The following is an 18884-nucleotide window of genomic DNA, read 5'->3' on the forward strand; positions in this document are numbered from 1 at the left end:
TTTTCCCAGTCAAGTCCATTGTCATCTGATTGTACAAGTACAACCCGACGAAACAGCGTTCATTGGTGTTCGATGCAAAACACACAACCAGACATAACACTCATAGATACAAACAATACATATGCAGGGCAAGTATTTTATCTGTAAAAGCAAATAATTACATGTTGTTTCATACAAATGATAGTCTCATATGGTTAGAGTGAGCAGTTCCTTTGGTCGTTCAGCATTCTCACTGCCCATGGGAAGAAGCTGTTCCTCAGCCTGGAGGTGCTGGCTCTGATCCTCCTGTATCTCTTCCCTGATGGGAACAGCTGAATGATGCTGTGTAGAATAGGGAAGGACATGTCATACTCAAAGAGCTAGGGGCAAAGGGTAAGACTTTTAGAGGGGATCTGAGGGGACCTTTAACATCTGAGGAGTGATGAGTACCTGGAATACACTATCGGATGGAGTGGTAGAAGCAGTCACTTACAGCCTTTAAGAAATATCCAGATGAGGATTTGAATTGCCTTGGCATAGAGGACTATGGGCTAAATGCTTGAAGGTATGATTAATGATTTGCTTGGATGTGGAGGGGCTCAATGGCCTGTTTCCATGCTGCATTACTATGAGCTGGTTTTAAGAAAAGAGTTCCTGATGTATGGGGCATGGTGAGCAATTCTGGGGTTCACCTTTCAAATAGAGAACACAGTCCATATAGTTTGCAGGTGAGAAGAAACCAAATTTTGGAGGTATGAGGACAGAAGAAATAAGATCAGGAGTAGGCCATTTGGCCTGTCAAGCCTACTCTGCTATTCAATAAGATCGTGGCTGATCTGATGATGGGCTCATCTCCACCTATCTGCCTTTTCCCCATCTCCCTTAATTCCCCCACTATGTAAAAATCTATCCAATCTTGTCTTAAATAAGTCTACTGAGATCGCCTCCATTCCTTCCATGAGTAGAGAATTCTATCGATTCATCACTCTCTGGGAAAAGCAGTTCCTCCTCGCCTCTGTCCTAAATTGACTACCTGGAATCTTGAGGCTATGCCCCTCTAGTTGTCATTTCACCTACCAGTGGAAAAAACTTACTACCTCTATTCTAGTCCTTTCATCATTTTATGTTTTGTAAGATCCACTCTCATTCTTCTGAATTCCAGCAAATACAGCCCCAATGATTCGATCTCTCCTCATACGCTAACCCCCTCATGTCTGGAATCAATCCACTGAACCTCCTCTGCCCTGCATCCAAGGTTAGTATATCCTTCCTCAAGTAAGGAGGCCTGTACGCGGTACTCCAAATTTGGCCTCACTCCTGTACAGTTGCAGCATAGCCTCCCTGCTCTTCAATTCAATCTGTCAAGCAATGGCCAACATTCCATTTGCCTTTTTGACATCCTGCTGCACCTGCAAACTAACCTTTTGCAATTCATGCACCAGCACTTCAAGACCTTCTACACAGCAGAATGCTGCAATTGCTTGCCATTTAAGTTATAATCTGATCTTCCATTTTCCCTTCCAAAGTGAATAACCTCACATTTACCGACATTGTCCTCTGTGACGAGACTGGAGATGCTGGGATCTAGAGCATTAAAATAAGCTGCTGGAGGATCTCAGTGGATCAGACAGCATATGGAGAGGCAAAGGGATGGTCAGCCTTTCAGGCTGAGACCACCCTCTATCAGCCTTTATGAATAAATTGGATGAATGAAGAAAGGGCATGAAAGGAGTACTGGGAAAACAGAACAGAGAGGAAATGGACTGGTATCAAATGGAATTTGTTGCATTTATTTATGAATGCATATGTGAAAATCAGTGTGTTTTGACACAGCTTCCTTTCTTTAAATCTAGTGCTGCAGCTAAATTTCACGGCAACCTGGGGAGATTCCCACTACCTTGGATTGACTGGACTGGAAATTGTAGGCAAAGATGGGCAAGCACTACCTGTCACAATGGAGATTATTGAAGCTTCGCCAAGAGATCTGAATGAATTGCCAGAATACAATGAAGATAGCAGGACACTAGACAAGTATATAGTATTTATTGACCAAATTTATTTGAGATTATGTTATGTTTTTTAAACCAAAGGTCATCCCGTTGACCCTTAGTGCAAGTGCTTGACTTCCACTTCCTTTAATTTTATAAATGCAGACAATGATATGCCCTTTTGAATTCTGTGAAACTCGCAACTTGGAAAGAGCTATTAGTGTATTGTTTATTACCTCGCTGGTTGACAAATATTACACAATTAATATTTGTATCTGCCTTGTGATTAAAAATTATTGAAAGTGTTGATTTTAAACGAATGGCCATTTAGAATCCATGAAATGTGCCGAAGTAGCCCAGAAAGACATTGTGTTTAAGGCTGTGTTTTAAGCAAAAGCTTTGTGGGAGCAAATATTCTCCCTGTAGTGTTCCCATTCTTTGGCTTGGCTTCGCGGACGAAGATTTATGGAGGGGGTAAATGTCCACGTCAACTGCAGGCTTGTTTGTGGCTGACAAGTCCGATGCGGGACAGGCAGACACGGTTGCAGCGGTTGCAGGGGAAAATTGGTTGGTTGGGGTTGGGTGTTGGGTTTTTCCTCCTTTGCCTTTTGTCAGTGAGGTTAGTTCTATGCTATTGAATGGATAGCAAACCAATTGATGCCTAAGAACAGGAGGTTCTCAATAACTACACCGTATAATAGACCATCACTGTGAATGTTATGGGGGAAGTGAAAGAAGATGCAAAGCATTTTCTGAGAGCTTTGAGTAATTTTTCAGAGCACTGTAACATTTTCATCTATTAAGAGCCTGAAAATAAAGAACAACCCCCCCACCAAATAACAGGAGGCAGCTCCGTGAACTTCAGCAACCTTAATCCTGGAAGTCCAGCACATTAGTTTAAGAAGCAAAGCTGAAATGTATCCAAGTAGTATACTGCCAGGCCAATTCCTTGAACATAAAAGTAATACAGCCCAGAAACACACCCTTTCCTCACCATACCTGCACTGAACATGATGCCTTTCTAATCAATCCTCATGGTTTGCACATGGTCCCTATCCCTCCCATGAGTCTGTTTGAATACCTCTCAAATGTTGCTAACACATCTGCATCTCCCATCTCCCCAGGCTCTGTGTTCCAGGCACCTGTGATCTGGGTAGGGGAAAATCTTTAAACTTCCCCCTTCTCACCTTAAGCTTTTGCCCTCTTACGATTGGACATTTCTACCCTGGGTGAATGGCTCTGTCTATCCTATCTATTAAGTTTCTCATCAGTCTCTGACACTGCAGAGAAAACAGTCCAATCTCTTTATAGGTGATACTCTCCACTCTAAGCAACATCCCCTTCTGTACCCTCTCCAAAGACCACAACTACAAAGAATAATCCAGTGTGGCACAACTGAAGTTTCACACAGCTGCATGTGACTTCCTGACTTATATACTTGTCCTGACTGATGAGCCAAGCATATTTTATCACTACCCCATCTATTTGTGTTACCACTTTGAGAGAGCTACAGGCTGGCACCACATGATCCCTCTGTACATCATTGCCCCCAAGGGTCCTGCTATTTACTATAAGCTTATCTCTTGGGTTTAACCTCTCAAAATGCAACACCTCCCCCTTGCCCTGATTAAACTCCAACTGCCACTTCTCTGGCCATATTTCCAACTAACCCATATCCTTTGACAGCCTTCCTTACTCTACCTCATGGATTTTTGGTTGACTGCAATTGCTCTCATGTTTTGTCCTTTTGTTCATACCACTGGTCAAACAGTAGAGAGAGACCAGACTTTGCAGTGGCTAAGTTCTTCAACAGAACATGGAGATGTGCTGATGGCCCCTGATAATGGTGCTTTCTCCACTTCTGTGTGTCCTTCAGAGGCATTTTTAGTGCACCAGGACAGGGCCTGGGAAGTGGAGGAAGAATTTAACAAAAGTACACGAGGAAGGCTCAGAGGTTCCTGTTGAAATTCACTGTCCATTTTTAAACCATGTAGCCAATTAAGTGGTGCCTCCTACGGTTTCAGTCATCCTATGTAAATCCAAATTGCCTGGTCTCCTGTCAGTAGGAGCCATCTGCCAGTGCAAGGGAGTAAGCTACTGCTGGGAAGCTGAGCTCAGAGATCAGTGTCCTGACAGAGGCTCTGCTGGATTGATGCGTAGATTGGAAGTTGGGTAGTGGGTATCGAAGAAAATACTTTTTTCTGGCAGATATTCCCCCAGCGAGGATCTAGAGTTGGCATCTTGGACATATTGCCATTATATATTAGAGTTTAATTGTTCTCATGAGTCAAGTTATTCAGTACAGCTGCAACACATCGTCATATGGATGGGAGCACAGTCTGCATTTCATCGAATACGTGACAACGTATATTGGTGTACAGACAGAACGAGGGCAGTCATCCATGAAAGAATTGAAAGAATGTCTCATCAGTGATCAGTTGTGCCATCAGCCAACCCCCCCCCCGGCCCCATCTTATACACCAGCACATATAGCTTAAATGTTCCATTATCCTCTTGCTCCCCTTTCTCTCTCATAGCAGTAGGGCATTTGACTTGCCATGCCTGTACTGGCTCTGTACAAGAGCAATCGAACTATGCCCTCTCCACCACCACGGAATTACTTTCATTTCAGATACTTATCCAGCTCCCTTTTCAATATCCAGATTTAATCTGCTTCCACTGCTACCTCAGGTAGTGCATTCGACTCAATAACCACCTTCCATTTATCAACGTCTTTACTCATACTAATTTTGATTCTGTTACCAATTATCTTTATGGTACATCTCTAAGGGCCCTACTTTGTCTTTATCCTTCCTTATATTATCTATATTAGATCCCCTGCGCTAAGGAGAATAACCCCAGGCCATCTGGACTAACCACCATCTTCCCTAGAATCATTTTTGAGTTGATCTGTTCTGCACCGACTAATGCCCTTGCATCACTACCAAGTGTCAAGATCTGGACACATACTCCAATTATGGCTGAACCTGTGTTTTATAAAGTGTCATCATACCTTCTTATACTCTTTCTCCATTTGTTGAACACCGCCTTTTTTCCTCTCTCACTTTTCCATTTCCCCTTCTACATTTTATTTTTGCCTCCCTCTTCTCTATCACCCCCTTATAAGGCTTTTTCTTGATGCTTGCACAGAATTTAGGCTATAAATTTGAAGTTATCAGGGTATTATTGCTTCTAAAAATATAAACTTAAATATAAAGTGGAAATTTGGCCTTGGAGACTTACAAAGACTAACTGATTCCTGCTATGTTTGCTCAGGCTGATTGATGGGATTAATATCACCACTGAAGACAAACACATGTGGCTGATTCCTTTTACCTCTGGAGAGAATCACATCCTCACAATCAATTTCAATCAAGAACAACACATTGTGGGATTTCGCTTCTGGAACTATAACAAGTCCCCAGAAGATGCATACAGAGGGGTGAGTAATGGAAAGGATTTCTGAATGGGGTTTTACAAGAGTTTAAAAAAAGGCAGATTGAATATTTAATTTGCATATTTGGAACTAATAACAATTGACAACATGGTGCAATATTATCTGATGATAATTAGACAAGTAAATACGCTGTATAAATGTTTTAATTTATACTTAGACGCAGCACGGTAACAGGGCATTTCGGTCCACGAGTCCATGCTGCCCAATTGACACCTGTGATAGTACAGATCTATCACCAATGTATATAGTGTATATAGTTACAATATCTAGACTGTGCTTACAGCGATTGGCTGAGAGCTTAGCCACGCCTACTGTCTGGGCCTTAAAAGGTTGTGTCCCTAGCCAGGTCGGATCATTCCGGACTGGTCGGCCACCTGTGAAGAGCTCCTGTCTTTTGCTAATAAAAGCCTTGGTTTGGATCAACAAGTCTTTGATTCTTTCGATGAGCTCTACAACACCCAATTAACCTACACCCCCAGTATTTTTGAACGGTGGGAAGAAACTGGAGCCCAAGGGGAACACCCATGCAAACATGGGGAGAACGTACAAATTCTTTACAGATAAGCATGGGATTCGAACCCCAGTCCCGATCACTGGTGCTGTAAAGGCATTGCGCTAACTGTTACGCCAACCAAGCCACCCCTATAATAAGATATTGATCTTGTACAATAATAATGTATTGATTTTTTAAGATGATTGTTTATTGTGGCTTTTCCTATTCATGGCAGCATTTGGAATGGTGTCATTAGGGTTGTGCATGTGACTATAGTAGCCACTCCTCCTGCTGTAAGAGTTTACAAACATGGAAATTCATGGAGCAGAAGGAAATCCATCATGCCCACAATAGCCAATAGCAGTGATCCAACCCTATCCCCATCTTTAAGACCACAGGATCAACCCTTGTAGCTAATGAATTGGCCATTCTTTTCAAGCTCTTGAGTGGGGAAAAATAGTTCGCAGATCCTGTCTATTCTAAGTTAAAGTTTGTTGCCATGAGCACCTAGATATAATGGAAACGGACAGTTCACAATTGATACTGAGTCAGTCACTGAAAAACCTGTTTCCTTACTTATCTACGATGCTAACTTGCATTAATTGACTATTATTCCAAGTAGTTCTGTTAGTTGAAATAGATACTCATTCACTTTGTCTGGACCTCATAATTTTGTGTGCCTAAATTATAGCATTCCTTAGCTTTCTTTGTTTGAATGAAAACAGTCCTAAAATATCCAAGCTTGCTTTATCACTGAAATTCTCCAGTTATAGCAGCATCTAATCAATCAGCATCTCCTCCTCTGTTTCACAGCCTTGCTGTTAGGTGGCAGAACCATAAAAGGGCAATTACTTTCACTTGAGTAGTATTTATTTTTGTATAACTGCCATTCGTTCTGAGCCTTGGAAGCATTTGCCTTTTTAGCTGCCTATCTACTTGTTCTTCTAGCTTCAGGATATGGTGAGGTCCTTGCAATTCTACATAGCTCTCTGTCTCCCACCATTTATTGTGCATTCCTTTCTTTGTTTGCCATCTCCAATTTTTATTTCACGTTAGTAGCCTTCCAGTCTCCACATCACGTTTATAGACAGAGATGATTGAAAAACGACGGTAAAGCCTTTGTTAAGTTCTCATTTGCTTCTCAGAATGTTCTGAAATACATTTCAATCCTCTATGTGGAACCAAGCACACACTTAGGGATCGTTTTGAAGAGCTTCTGGGCTCTGTCTGCAATAGCAAATCTGACCTCCCAGTTGCATGACCTTTCAACTCTTCTGCCCATTCCCACACAAACCTGTCCATCCTTGCCTTTCACCATTGCAACAATGAAGCCCAATGTATAATAGAGGAACAACACATATTCTGCCTAAGCAATCTGTAGCCTAATGATACATATGCTAAATTTTTCAATTTCACTTGGTGTTTGTCAGAGCACCTCGTGTTCTTCCCCTTTCCCACACAGCCCCTCACCCACCCATTCTCATCTCCCTTTCCCTTTTCCACCTGCAAGATCCTCCCCCCCTCCTCAGTTCCATTTGTCTTATGTCTCTTCCCTAATAACTTTAATTCCCACCTTTTTTACTTAACAGATTCCTGCATTAGTAGTGCTTGTCTCCACTCGGTACCCATCTCGCTGTCTCCAACCCAATCTACATGAATCTTCTTCATCCAACTGACTCCCTTTTTTTCTCTTTTGCCTCCCTCTCCCTTTGTCTGGTATCTGCCAATAAACTCCCAGCCAACTGCCCATCTGTCTTTCATCCTTTAATCCTCCCTGGTTCATCAACCCCCTACTGGTCCCTGTTCAACCCCTCATTCCATGTCTTCATATCTCCTCTACGCTTTCAGTCTTGATAATGGGTTCTAACCTAAATCATCGACCATTCTTTTTCTCCCACTGATGGCTGCATGACATGCTGAGTTCCTCCAGCTAATTGTTTTTAATTTGCTCTACATTTCTCCTTAAAAATGCTCAACCCCTAATGTTTCTTCATCAGAATAAGTCCGTGTGCTTAGAACAGTGAAAGTGTCCGCCTGGATACTGAGGAAAAGTCTTGGGCAGAATTGCTGACATTTCCCTCCACAATAATAAACAATTTGAAATGTGCATGCAAGAGCAGTTTGAAAGTTGCTCATAGCCTTGGAATCCAGTGGCAATTCCTCATCACTCCCATTGGTGGGGGAGCTGAGAACTAGGGGACGTAGCCTCACGGTTCAGGGTAGTAGAGTTGATGAGCAGGAACTGCTTTTCCCAGAGGGTGGTAAATCTGTGGAATTCACTGCCATTGAGTCTACTAGCTCAGTAATTATATTTCAGACAAGGTTGGGTAGATTTTTACAGTGTCTGAGCATTATGGGGAAGAAGTAGCTGGATGGAGATGAGCCTCTATCATCAGATCAGCCATAATTGAATTGAATGGCAGAGCAGGCTCAACAGGGCAGACAGCCGACTCCTGCTCCTAGTTCTTATGTTCATCCTGGTCCACGATTGGTGTCTCTGCTTATTTAAACTGACAGGAACAGATATGAGTGACAAAATTAAAGCTTAGTTGTTTACATAAATGAGAATAAATATTTTAATATATTTTTGTGCTTGAATTTTGCACCTTGTTTTAATGGTTTGAATTAATTATAATTATGCATGTTTTTGAATGCTAGAAACATTCCCTGCCTTGGTGCAGGGTCATGCTAATCAGGATGTCACAATCCTCGTCCACTTGTTGCCCTAGTCCAAGATAAACAGAGCTTTAATGTGATGGAAAGTTTTGTGCATGGGCTATTGTTTTAAATTCAATCTACCCTTTGACTAGGCAAAGGTTGTTCACATCACCATTGATGGATACCGTATTTCACCACCAGAGGGCTACCTCGTTCGAAAAGGTCCAGGCAAATGTCATTTTGACTTTGCTCAGGAAATTCTCTTCATAGATTATCTCCAGAAGAATAGTGAAGCAGCACCAAATCATCAAATTAGGTCAGAAAATTCTTATTTATATTTCTCTTCATTTAATGAAAATTTAATTCCTTTTTATAAAGCTAATAAAATGGTTTAAGGCTGTAAATGCAACTCTGAATTTCTTGCAACTCTTGTTCTACAATTATTGATCACTTAAACATAAAGCTTGCAGAAAAAATTGCCTTTTTCAAAATTATTTGTATGAAATCTAAGACAACAAATACATGGGTTTGGGATATGGTTTGTTTTTATTGATCTAATTGATTTTGAAACTGTTAAGTTGACCATTTTGAAGAATTGCTTTATTATTTTTACCAACACCTCACTCTTTTAAGCAGAAATGAACATTTCCAGATATTAATGTCATTTATTTGCAGGGTTTTTTTAATAAAAGAACAGCACAGAACAGGCCTTTCAGGCCTCGATGTTGTGCCAACCCATATATTCCTCTCTGAAAAAATACCTACCCCTCCCTACCCCATAACCTCTATTTTTCTTTCATCTATGTGTCTAAGAGTCTCTTAAATCCCCCCAATATTTCAGCTTCCACCACCATTCCTGGCAAGGCATTCCAGACACCCACAAATCTGCATAAATAAAAGTTTCCCTGATGTCTCCCCTAAACTTCTCTCCCTTAACTTCATACATGTGTCCTCTGGTATTTGCTAATCCTACCCTGGGAAACAGGCGCTGGCTGTTAATGCTATCTATGCCTCTCATAATCTTGTAGTCCTCTATCAAGACTCCTCTCATCCTTCAACCATCCAAAATAAAAAGTTCCAACTCTGCTAATCTTGCCTCATAAGACTTGTTTCCAAATCCAGGCAACATCCTGGTAAATTTCCTCTGCACCCTCTCCATAACTTCCACATCCTTCCTATAATGAGATGAACAGAAATGAGCATAATATTCTAAGTGTGGTCTCACCAGAGATTTGTAGAGTTGCAACATGAACTCTCTACTGAATTCAATCACCCTATTAATGAATTCCAGCATCCCATGACCTTCTTAACTATATTGTCAACCTATGTGGCGACATTGAAGGATGTATGAATTTGAACCCTAAGGTTCATCCACACTCTTAAATAATGAATATACTCAGTCTTCTGCTGTGTCCTTCCAAAATACATCACCTCACACTTATCTAGATTGAAATCCATCTGCCATTTTCCTTCCCAACTCTGCATCCTCTCTATAATCTTCTTGTAACCTTCAACAATCTTCAGCTCCATCCACAATTCCTCCAACCTTCATATCATCCACAAACTTACTGAACCATCTTTCCGTCTCTTCATCCAGGTCATTTATTATAGAAACCACAAAGAGCAGGGGTCCAAAAACATACTGTTGTGCCACTTCACTAATCACCGACCTCCAGGTAAAATAGTGTCCTTCCATTACTACTCTCTGCTTTCTCCTACAAACCAATTTTTTATCCATAAAGCCCAGGTGCCACTGATCTCATGCCTCATGACTTTCTAGATGAATCTCTCATGGGGGACCTTGTCAAATACCTTGCTAAAATCCATGTAGACCACTGCCCCAGCTCTCTCTTCTCTCATTTCCCTCAGCAGCCTCTGGTAGATCGCATCTGGCCCCGGGGACTTATCAATCTTGATGTTTTTAAGAAGATCCAACACTTCCTTTATCTCCACATTGTCCAGCTCACAGACCTGTTCAATTTCCACTTCTTCATGACCAAGGTTCTTTTCTCTTTTGAATACTGATGCAAAGTATTTATTTAGGACCTCCCCAATCTCCTCTGCCTCCAGGCACATGTTGGCTCCTTTATCCTTTAGTGGTCCCACCTTCATTCTCGTCATCCCTCTGTTCTTCACATACGCATAGAACACCTTGGGGTTCTCCTTAATCCTACATGACATGGCCTTCTCATGCCCCCTTCAAGCTCTCCTATGACCTTTCTTAAGCTCCTTCCTGGCTACAATATACTTCTTATGAGTCCTTCCTGCTTCCTATATCTAACGTATGTTTTCTTCTTCCTCTTGACTAGTTGCCTGACCTATTTCGTCAGCCACGGTTCCCTTTTCCTACCATTTTTCCCTTGAAGCCGTGAGACAAACTTATCTTGATCCCTGCACAAGTGGTCCCTAAACTTCCTTCATATTACTTCTGTGCTTTCACCAACTGCTTCCAATTTATTCTTGCTAGTTCCTGCCTCATCCCTTCATAATTAGCCCTTCCCCAGTTTTTTTTTAAATCCTTTTCCATAGCTTTGCTAAAGCTAAGGCAGTTGTGGTCACTCTCCCCAAAATGTTCCCCCACCGAGAGGTCCACCACCTGACCAGGTTCATTCCTCAGAACCAGATCCAGTGTGCTCTCTCCTCTGTTTGGCTGGCCTACGTACTGCGTCAGGAATCCTTCTAGTGCACACCTGACAAAATCAACCCCATCTATCCTTTCTGCAGTCAGCAGATGCCAGTCAATATTAGGGAAGTTGAAATCACCCATTCCTACAACTCTATATTTCCCTGCACCATTCCAAAATCTGCCTGCTTATCTGCTCTTCCGAATACCGAGGGCTATTTAGGGGCCTGTAGACCACTCCCACCACAGTGATGGCTCCCTTCCTATTATGACTTCCATCCACACTGACTCAGTGGACACTCCCTCTGCAGTGTCCTCCCTTCCTATAGCTGTGATACCAACCCTGACCAGTTATGCAACTTCCCTTCCCCCCTCTTGTTAATTTTGATACATATTTGCCTGATACTAAACAAAAAAAATAAGTAGTTTAGTGAGTATACAATCTAGATATATGGTACCGTTAACACAAAAGGCAAATTAAATTTTTCTGCTGACCTCAAAGATTGTCTTTAGTGTCCTTAATATTCATAGTGACTTGTCTTTATTTTCTATATACGATAGAAACCATCGTGGGAAGATAGAACAGGCCAGTATGGACTATGAAGCTCCACTCATGCCGTGTGGCTGTATCCTCTCAGCTTCAGAAAGTTTTGATAATATGTGAATTATTCAATTAACAAAAGGGCTTAAGTTCCTACAACACTTTCATCAAGATGAAACACAGACACAAACCCAGTAGGTCAAATAATTACAATCTACAGAACAAGTAATTGCACCCATTGTGTATAATTTACCCTGTTTCAAATTGCCTCAGGCGCTCCCCAGTATTGGGAAAATACATTTTACACCCCTTGCATCTGATTAAAAACATTAATGACATTTTATTTATATCCCAGAGCATAATGACCTGTAGGTTCAGAAATCAGTAATCAATTGAATTTCACTCAGGTCTATTTCTTATGTAGTCCTTTAATAACTCTAAATTACTTCTGACGCTATTTAAGTTGATTAAAATTCCATCAGTTGTTCTGGCCTTGTTACATGAAATACCAACAGCTGGCATATTCTGCTGAAGCAATTATTTAAACACATTTAAGTTTAAATGTTATTACCTGTGTGCTAGCCAATTGTGTCAAAATTCAAGTTTGTTGTCAGAGTACATACATGACATCACATACGACACTAGGTTCTTTTTCTGCAGGCCAGAAACTGTATTCAAAGGTTGAAACTGCAAGCAAGCTGACTGAGCAAATACAGATGCATAAATATACAGTAATAAATAATGAGCAAAATACGAGTTCTTAAATGAGCAGATTCAAGGACATTTTGCTTTCAAGCACATGAGTTATGAATTTGAGAACACATCTTTGATATACCTCTGCCTTGAAAAATGAACTGGTGTCCAGTGCATACCTGGTGGAATTTTAGCGTCTGTCTCTACCAGACCCTGGTGTGTTGTAGATCAGTCTTCACCCATAACTAGATGAGAAGAAGGGGAATTTCAGTTTGGACTGGACGTCCAGTAGCTTTAGTGGTTAGTAATGGCATAATTAATTTAATAATTGATTCCTTGTATTCCCATGGTGCCCATTCAGTTGTAGGTGCACGTAGCATTGCCCTTAATGTGTTGTGTGAATAATATCACTAATCCTTTGTGAGTTGTTTTTCCATTTCAAGATGATGCAGGTGTTCAATATTTTAGTACTGCCTGAGACAGGTCTTTCTTTTTAGTAATTTTCTTGAAATATGAAGATGCTCTTGTGGAAAATGAAGCTTACATTTTCCTGTTGATTTGAAGTATTTGTGGTTATCTATGAATTTGTCCAAACTTGCACTGAGTTCTGTTCCTTGATGCAGATTCTTCCAGTTATTTTTCAGCTACAGTTGCTGACTACATGGGGAGATCCCTACTACATTGGTCTTAATGGATTGGAACTCTATGATGAGAATGGCGAAAAAATTCACCTGACAGAGAATAGTATCCTTTGCAGCCACTTTAATGAAAAAATACTAAGACTACTATTTATTCTGATTATAGGACGGCCTTTTAAATCCACACTCAGTTTCTTTATTAGGCACGACCTAACAAACAGTGAAGAGCCACATGAATAACAAATGGAGTGCTCAAATCCGTACGGTGCACTCTGTAACCTACGTTAGACTCCTTCTTCCTCTCTCTTTGGCCTTCTAGTCTCTCTTTTAACCCCATCATCAACAGCCACACATTCTGAAATTCCCTCCCTAATCGGATTGTTTCCTAACCTGACTTAATCTTTCTTGGAAAAAAAAACACCTTCCATTTTGAACATAGTTGTAAGAAAAAGCTTTGTGACATTCTGAGATCTTGACAGCTACTTCATAAATATAAGTTTTGAATGTTTTTAAATGTCATGCTTGATATTTTCTTGTTATCCATTTTCCCTCTGGAAAGAATTTAAGAATGCATTTCTACATAAAGGCTGTGCATCATGTGATTTGTGTTGTGTGATAGTACAGGATACTATCACCAATGTATATATTTACATATAGTAGTAGTGATTGGCTGAGAGCTGTAGCCACGCCCACTGGCAGGTCATAAAGGGACTGGTTGACCTCGATGTACTACGCTCCTGTCTTTTGCTAATAAAAGCCTTGGTTTGAGTCAACAAGTCTTTGAGTCATTCGATGCGCTACATGTTGTAAGCATTTTGATACCTCTATTTTAATTTTTTTTAATGCAGCGGCACGGTAACAGGCCCTTTCGGCCCACGAATCCGTACTGCCCAAGCACCAACAACTGGGACTCGAATCCTATGTTATCTACAAGGAGTTAGTATATTGTCCCCATGTCTGCATGCATTTCCTCCCAATTGACCTACACCCCCAGTACGTTTTTGAACGGAGGGAGGAAACTGGAGGAAACACATGCAGACACGGAAGAACGTACAAGCTCCTTACAGACAACATTGGATTCAAACCCCAGGCCTGGTGCTCAAATCTGGTGCTATCTGTAAGAAGTTTGTATGTTCTCTCTATATCTGCGTGGGTTTCCTTCCAGCCTTCAAAGCGTTCGGGGGTTTTAGGTTAATTGAGGTATTTGTGCGGCATAGACTCGTGGGCCAAAAGGGCCTATTACTGCAAGTCTAAATTTTAACAATTAAAATTAAAATATAGGTATCAAAATGAAGCCAACCATGTTTACAACACAAATCGCGTTATATACAATATTTATTGTAGAAATTCACTCTTAAATTCTTCTCAGATGCAAAAGGAACATGGATGGCAAATCAAACAAGAAAATATCAAGCATGACATTTAAAAACATTCAAAACAAAATTTGCATTTATGCAGTACCTTTCAAAATGTTACGAAGCTTTTTCTTACAACCATGTTTGGAATGGGAAGTGTTTTTTTCAATAATGATTACATGAGGTTAAGAAGCAATCTGATGAGGAGAGGGAATTTCAGAATGTGTGATCCATTCAATGTGAATTTCTCCAAGGTTTCTCAAATTTAAATTCTTTCCTCCAATCTGTTTTCCATATGAACATGACAGAGCTGCCAGCTGTTTTGATATGAAAGAGCATTTAAAAGCAATTGTATTTACAGCAATAATTGCTGAGTTGTCACTTTCCACACAAGCAAGGCATTTTCTGCCTGTATAGGTTTTAATGTGGAGATGTGATTTTCCCCCCTCACCCACCCCAACAGGCCACAATCTGCATTCTTTTCTAGAAAAAAGAGTTAAATAGCCAGCAGGTTGGGTGCACCAGTTGCAATATATTATTAATTTTGGAAGTGCAACCTAACCAGGGTGATCAGAGGCCAACAAATACCATAAAGACACTGTGCAATGTTGAGTGATCTAAAAGCTATGCCCTAAAACTGATTGATCCTTTTTGAGGATATTGCAAAATTGATTTGTAGAAGAGTGCCATGGATTGTCTGGAGTGAAATGCTCTTTATAAACCACCAATGAAGCAAGTGTTTTATTTCAGCACCCTTCACTTATAACCTGATCCTTCCTATTAGGTTTCTGGTTTTTCATCATTGTGTATCTCTCCTGGAGCTCCATTTTTTCTAAAGACTACTTAAAGGGGCTAAAATCACAACTAACCCTTTGACAATAATTTGGGCAGTTTTAGAATTTTAATTGTACTGACATCTGAAATTCCTCTTGCATATAATTTTAAGGCCTGTCAGTCATGTGTGCCTTAAAGTAAATTGGAAAGTATCAGAAATAACTACAGTCGAGCACTATTTTTGGAGAGAAAGAAATACTGTTCGCAATTTGGGTTGGTGATGTTTCATAAGAAGTGGAGAAAAGAGTTCTAACAAATATTAAAGATGCATAGTATATGGGAAGGAAAAAATAGACTGTAAAGGGGTGTAAGGCAAGAGAGCTTTTGAGCTTGCACTGGTTTGCCCAAACAGTGAATTCATTGCAACAAAGAAAAATGTGTTTGAGAGAAAATGGTATGTGTTTATTTCCTTTATGCTAAATTGAGTTGATTAAAGGTATTTAATTCTTTTTAATTATAGTTTATAATTTTAACCATTCAATACAATTTTAATAGTTTTTATATTTAATGAATTGTTAATGTTTCTGAATAATTTGGAATGACAGCTCCCATAGCTGTTAAACCTGTGAGTGGGTCTTCCCTGCCTGTTACAGTAAACATGTAATCTCTGCTTTGGAAAACTCTGCCCACTGGTCGATTGCAAAAAAGAGTTGACCCCAAGAGCAGGCATTTTGCTTGTAGATCCGCCATTATATGATCAAATGGTGTAAAAGAGGTTATTTTGCTCTATGTAATTCACTTCTCCCACTTTCCACCCTCTTGCAGGACTATTTTTTGTTTCTTTGCTCACTTTCAATGTACTTTATAGCAATACTTTATTTTTTTTTCCCAACTGTAATAAGAAGTCATTATTCTGCACAATTGTTACCTGCCTCGATTATTTCCAGCATTTTTTTTTTTGATTTTCAACATCCAATCTAATTTGCTTTTAGATAACGTGCAAGGGAAAATGAGCTGATCTCGTAAAATTAGCTGTAGGTTAGTCAATTCAATTAATGTTAGTGCAAAAAATGGTAAACTGCAAACAAAATGGAAATTCCTTTTGATAATCTATCAGTATATTATTGTTTGGAAAATCAATTTTTCTACTCTGACCATCGTGTCTAATTTTTTTAATTGCGCAACAGTAGTCCAATATGAGAACAGTGATTGCTTCTGCATTTGTTCGTCCTTCCAATTATTCAGGATAAAATAAAATAAAGAGAACGATTCTGGAATCATGTCCCTTTGAAAACTGGTTTAAAATGATTTTGTGCTCCCTCACTTCATCACGACGTAGCAAATGCTACAACGATTTTTATTTTCCTCTGGTGTCAACTGTAATTATTTGTTAATAACCTGACAAAATCTGCAACTGGTTTTATTATTGTTTTTTTTCAAACTTTATTTAAAAGATAACAAAAACATAACATACAGTATACAAATAATCAAAGAAAATTTTGCATTAATACCCATCCCACCGTCCCATCCCTACAGCCAACTTCCTTAAGGGGAGCAAAAAAATATATAGATTAAATATAAAAAGAAAATATTATAAATGTTAATAACATTTCAAAGTATATAAATGCATATATTTCAAATACAGAGACCACTTACTAACAAAAGAAGAAGAATTATCATGTAAATTATAAGTAATTTTTTCAATAACAATACATACTTTCAATTCATATGCCAACATGATATATTAATCTCAGTATCATCTTTCCAAGTATTAGCAACACATTTACGCGCAACTGATAACACTAAACATACAAAAGCAATTTGAATTTTATCCAATCCCATTCCCCTTAACGAATACAAATTTCCCAACCAGAAAATCGTTGGATCTAACAGTAATATAAAATTATATAATTTCTCCAAAACTACTTTAATTCCTTGCCAAAATTATTGAACTTTAACACAATTCCAAACTGCATGTAGAAAAGTTCCAATACATAAGCCACATCTAAAACAAGAATCCGAATTACTAAACCCATATTTTTTTAACTTTTCCGGGGTCAAATATAATTGATGTAAAAAATTATAATTAACCATTCCACATCTTACATTAGTCAATTTAATTACTTTGTCTTTATTATTGTCTTCTGTGGCAGTCACTGTGCTACTAGCAGCCACATTTTTTATCATATCCTAAGTGGAGTTCAAGCATGTCCTAGAGATTGCAATTTACAGTAATCAAAGTTGAGGAGTTTAATGTCCAAAGTATATATTGCTTAATTTAGGTTACTGAGAAATTAGAGAACATTTTCATTAGTTATAACCATCAAGCAACAGTTTTGTTAGAGAAATTACTGTAAATCTTATTCTGGATAAATAGCTGTCTTCATCACAGATTTTGCAATTAAAATGTTTTTTTTTCTCTCTCATTCTGTTCATAGGGGTTTGTGAATGTTGCATAAAATGAAAATGGTGATCTTTGCTTGAATTGGATCACCCAATGTGCTCAAAGAACCATTGGTCCAGAATAGATTCCTAGCACCTTATTGGTTATGCAGTATTTAGCATTTGTGATCCTTAAATAAAACATTAATGTATTGAAAGAAAAAGCAAGTAATGACTTTATACAGTGCATGCATGGCTAAAGTACTTTATAGCCAATTAAGTACTTTCTATTGTAATCAACAAAAAAATCAAATTGAAATAATCTACATTCCTGTCATCTCTTGGAATTCTTGATATAACTAATTGTATTTAATTATTACTGACTCTTAACTTTTGGTCAGATGAATTTGTTTTTTTAATCCTCTTTTTCAATCTTTTTATTGATTTTATCATAATAAAACATAAACACATAGTGTATATAGAATACAGGTACAGAAAGTAACACAACACTATACAAAGCTATTATAATCAGTACCCATGTTATTAATCTCTTCTAAACCCTAAATTGAAGAATGATATAGACTATTTTATTATAATACAGCTTCTAATATCTCTCCCCACTACCTAGGCCAGCATTGTAGAGCGAAAAAGTTAGTACTCTGCTTCAGAAAAAAGAAAGTTCAAAAAAAAACATAAAATGATCATTGAAATTGTTATTGTTATAAGTTCTGAAAATAGTTCACAAATGGTCCCCACATATTTTGAAAATTCATATTTGTGTCAGTTACATAGCATTGGATTTTATCTAGATTAAGGCAAAAAATCATTTCACATAACCATTGAGCATGAGTGGGCGGAGCAGCATCCTTCTACCTAAGTAGTGTTACACTTCTTGCTGTAAAGGAAGTAAAAGATGTTATTTGATGCTTATTTGGCATTAAAGTCATGCCATTCTCTCCAGTAGTGCCAAAAAGAGCAACTAAAGGATTCTCTAAGTCAAGAATTATTGAAAAGTCTGAAAAACCTCCATCCAGTATCTTCTCAGGCTCAAAAAAGTCAAAAACATGGATTAATGTAGCATTCCCATTGTTACATCTGTCACAATGAGAGCTCATATTTGGGTAGATACAAAAAAGTTTATCTTTGGACATGTGAGCTCTATGGACCACTTTAAATTGTAAGAGAGAATGATGAGCACATAATGATGAGGTATTAAATTCCTACTCTTCAGATATTGAAAAATTTAAGTCCTGTTCCCATGCTTTTTAAATTTCATCTAAAGGAGCTTTTCAACAACATTTCA

The 18884-nt window shown here is 38.9% G+C and overlaps 1 protein-coding gene across 3 annotated transcripts in view; it reads left to right on the forward strand.

Annotated features, from left to right (window-relative positions):
- Positions 1-18884, forward strand: part of LOC138747119 (katanin-interacting protein) — a 103157-nt gene that overhangs the window by 70363 nt on the left and 13910 nt on the right. For all 3 annotated transcript variants that reach the window (XM_069906062.1, XM_069906063.1, XM_069906064.1), the window contains 5 exons: positions 1833-2010; positions 5244-5409; positions 8728-8891; positions 11760-11824; positions 13066-13176. In XM_069906062.1, the coding sequence (XP_069762163.1) occupies positions 1833-2010; positions 5244-5409; positions 8728-8891; positions 11760-11824; positions 13066-13176 (684 nt within the window). The remainder of the gene's footprint in view (positions 1-1832; positions 2011-5243; positions 5410-8727; positions 8892-11759; positions 11825-13065; positions 13177-18884) is intronic.

Source organism: Narcine bancroftii, chromosome 12, assembly GCF_036971445.1.
Source record: "Narcine bancroftii isolate sNarBan1 chromosome 12, sNarBan1.hap1, whole genome shotgun sequence".
NCBI lineage: Eukaryota > Metazoa > Chordata > Chondrichthyes > Torpediniformes > Narcinidae > Narcine > Narcine bancroftii.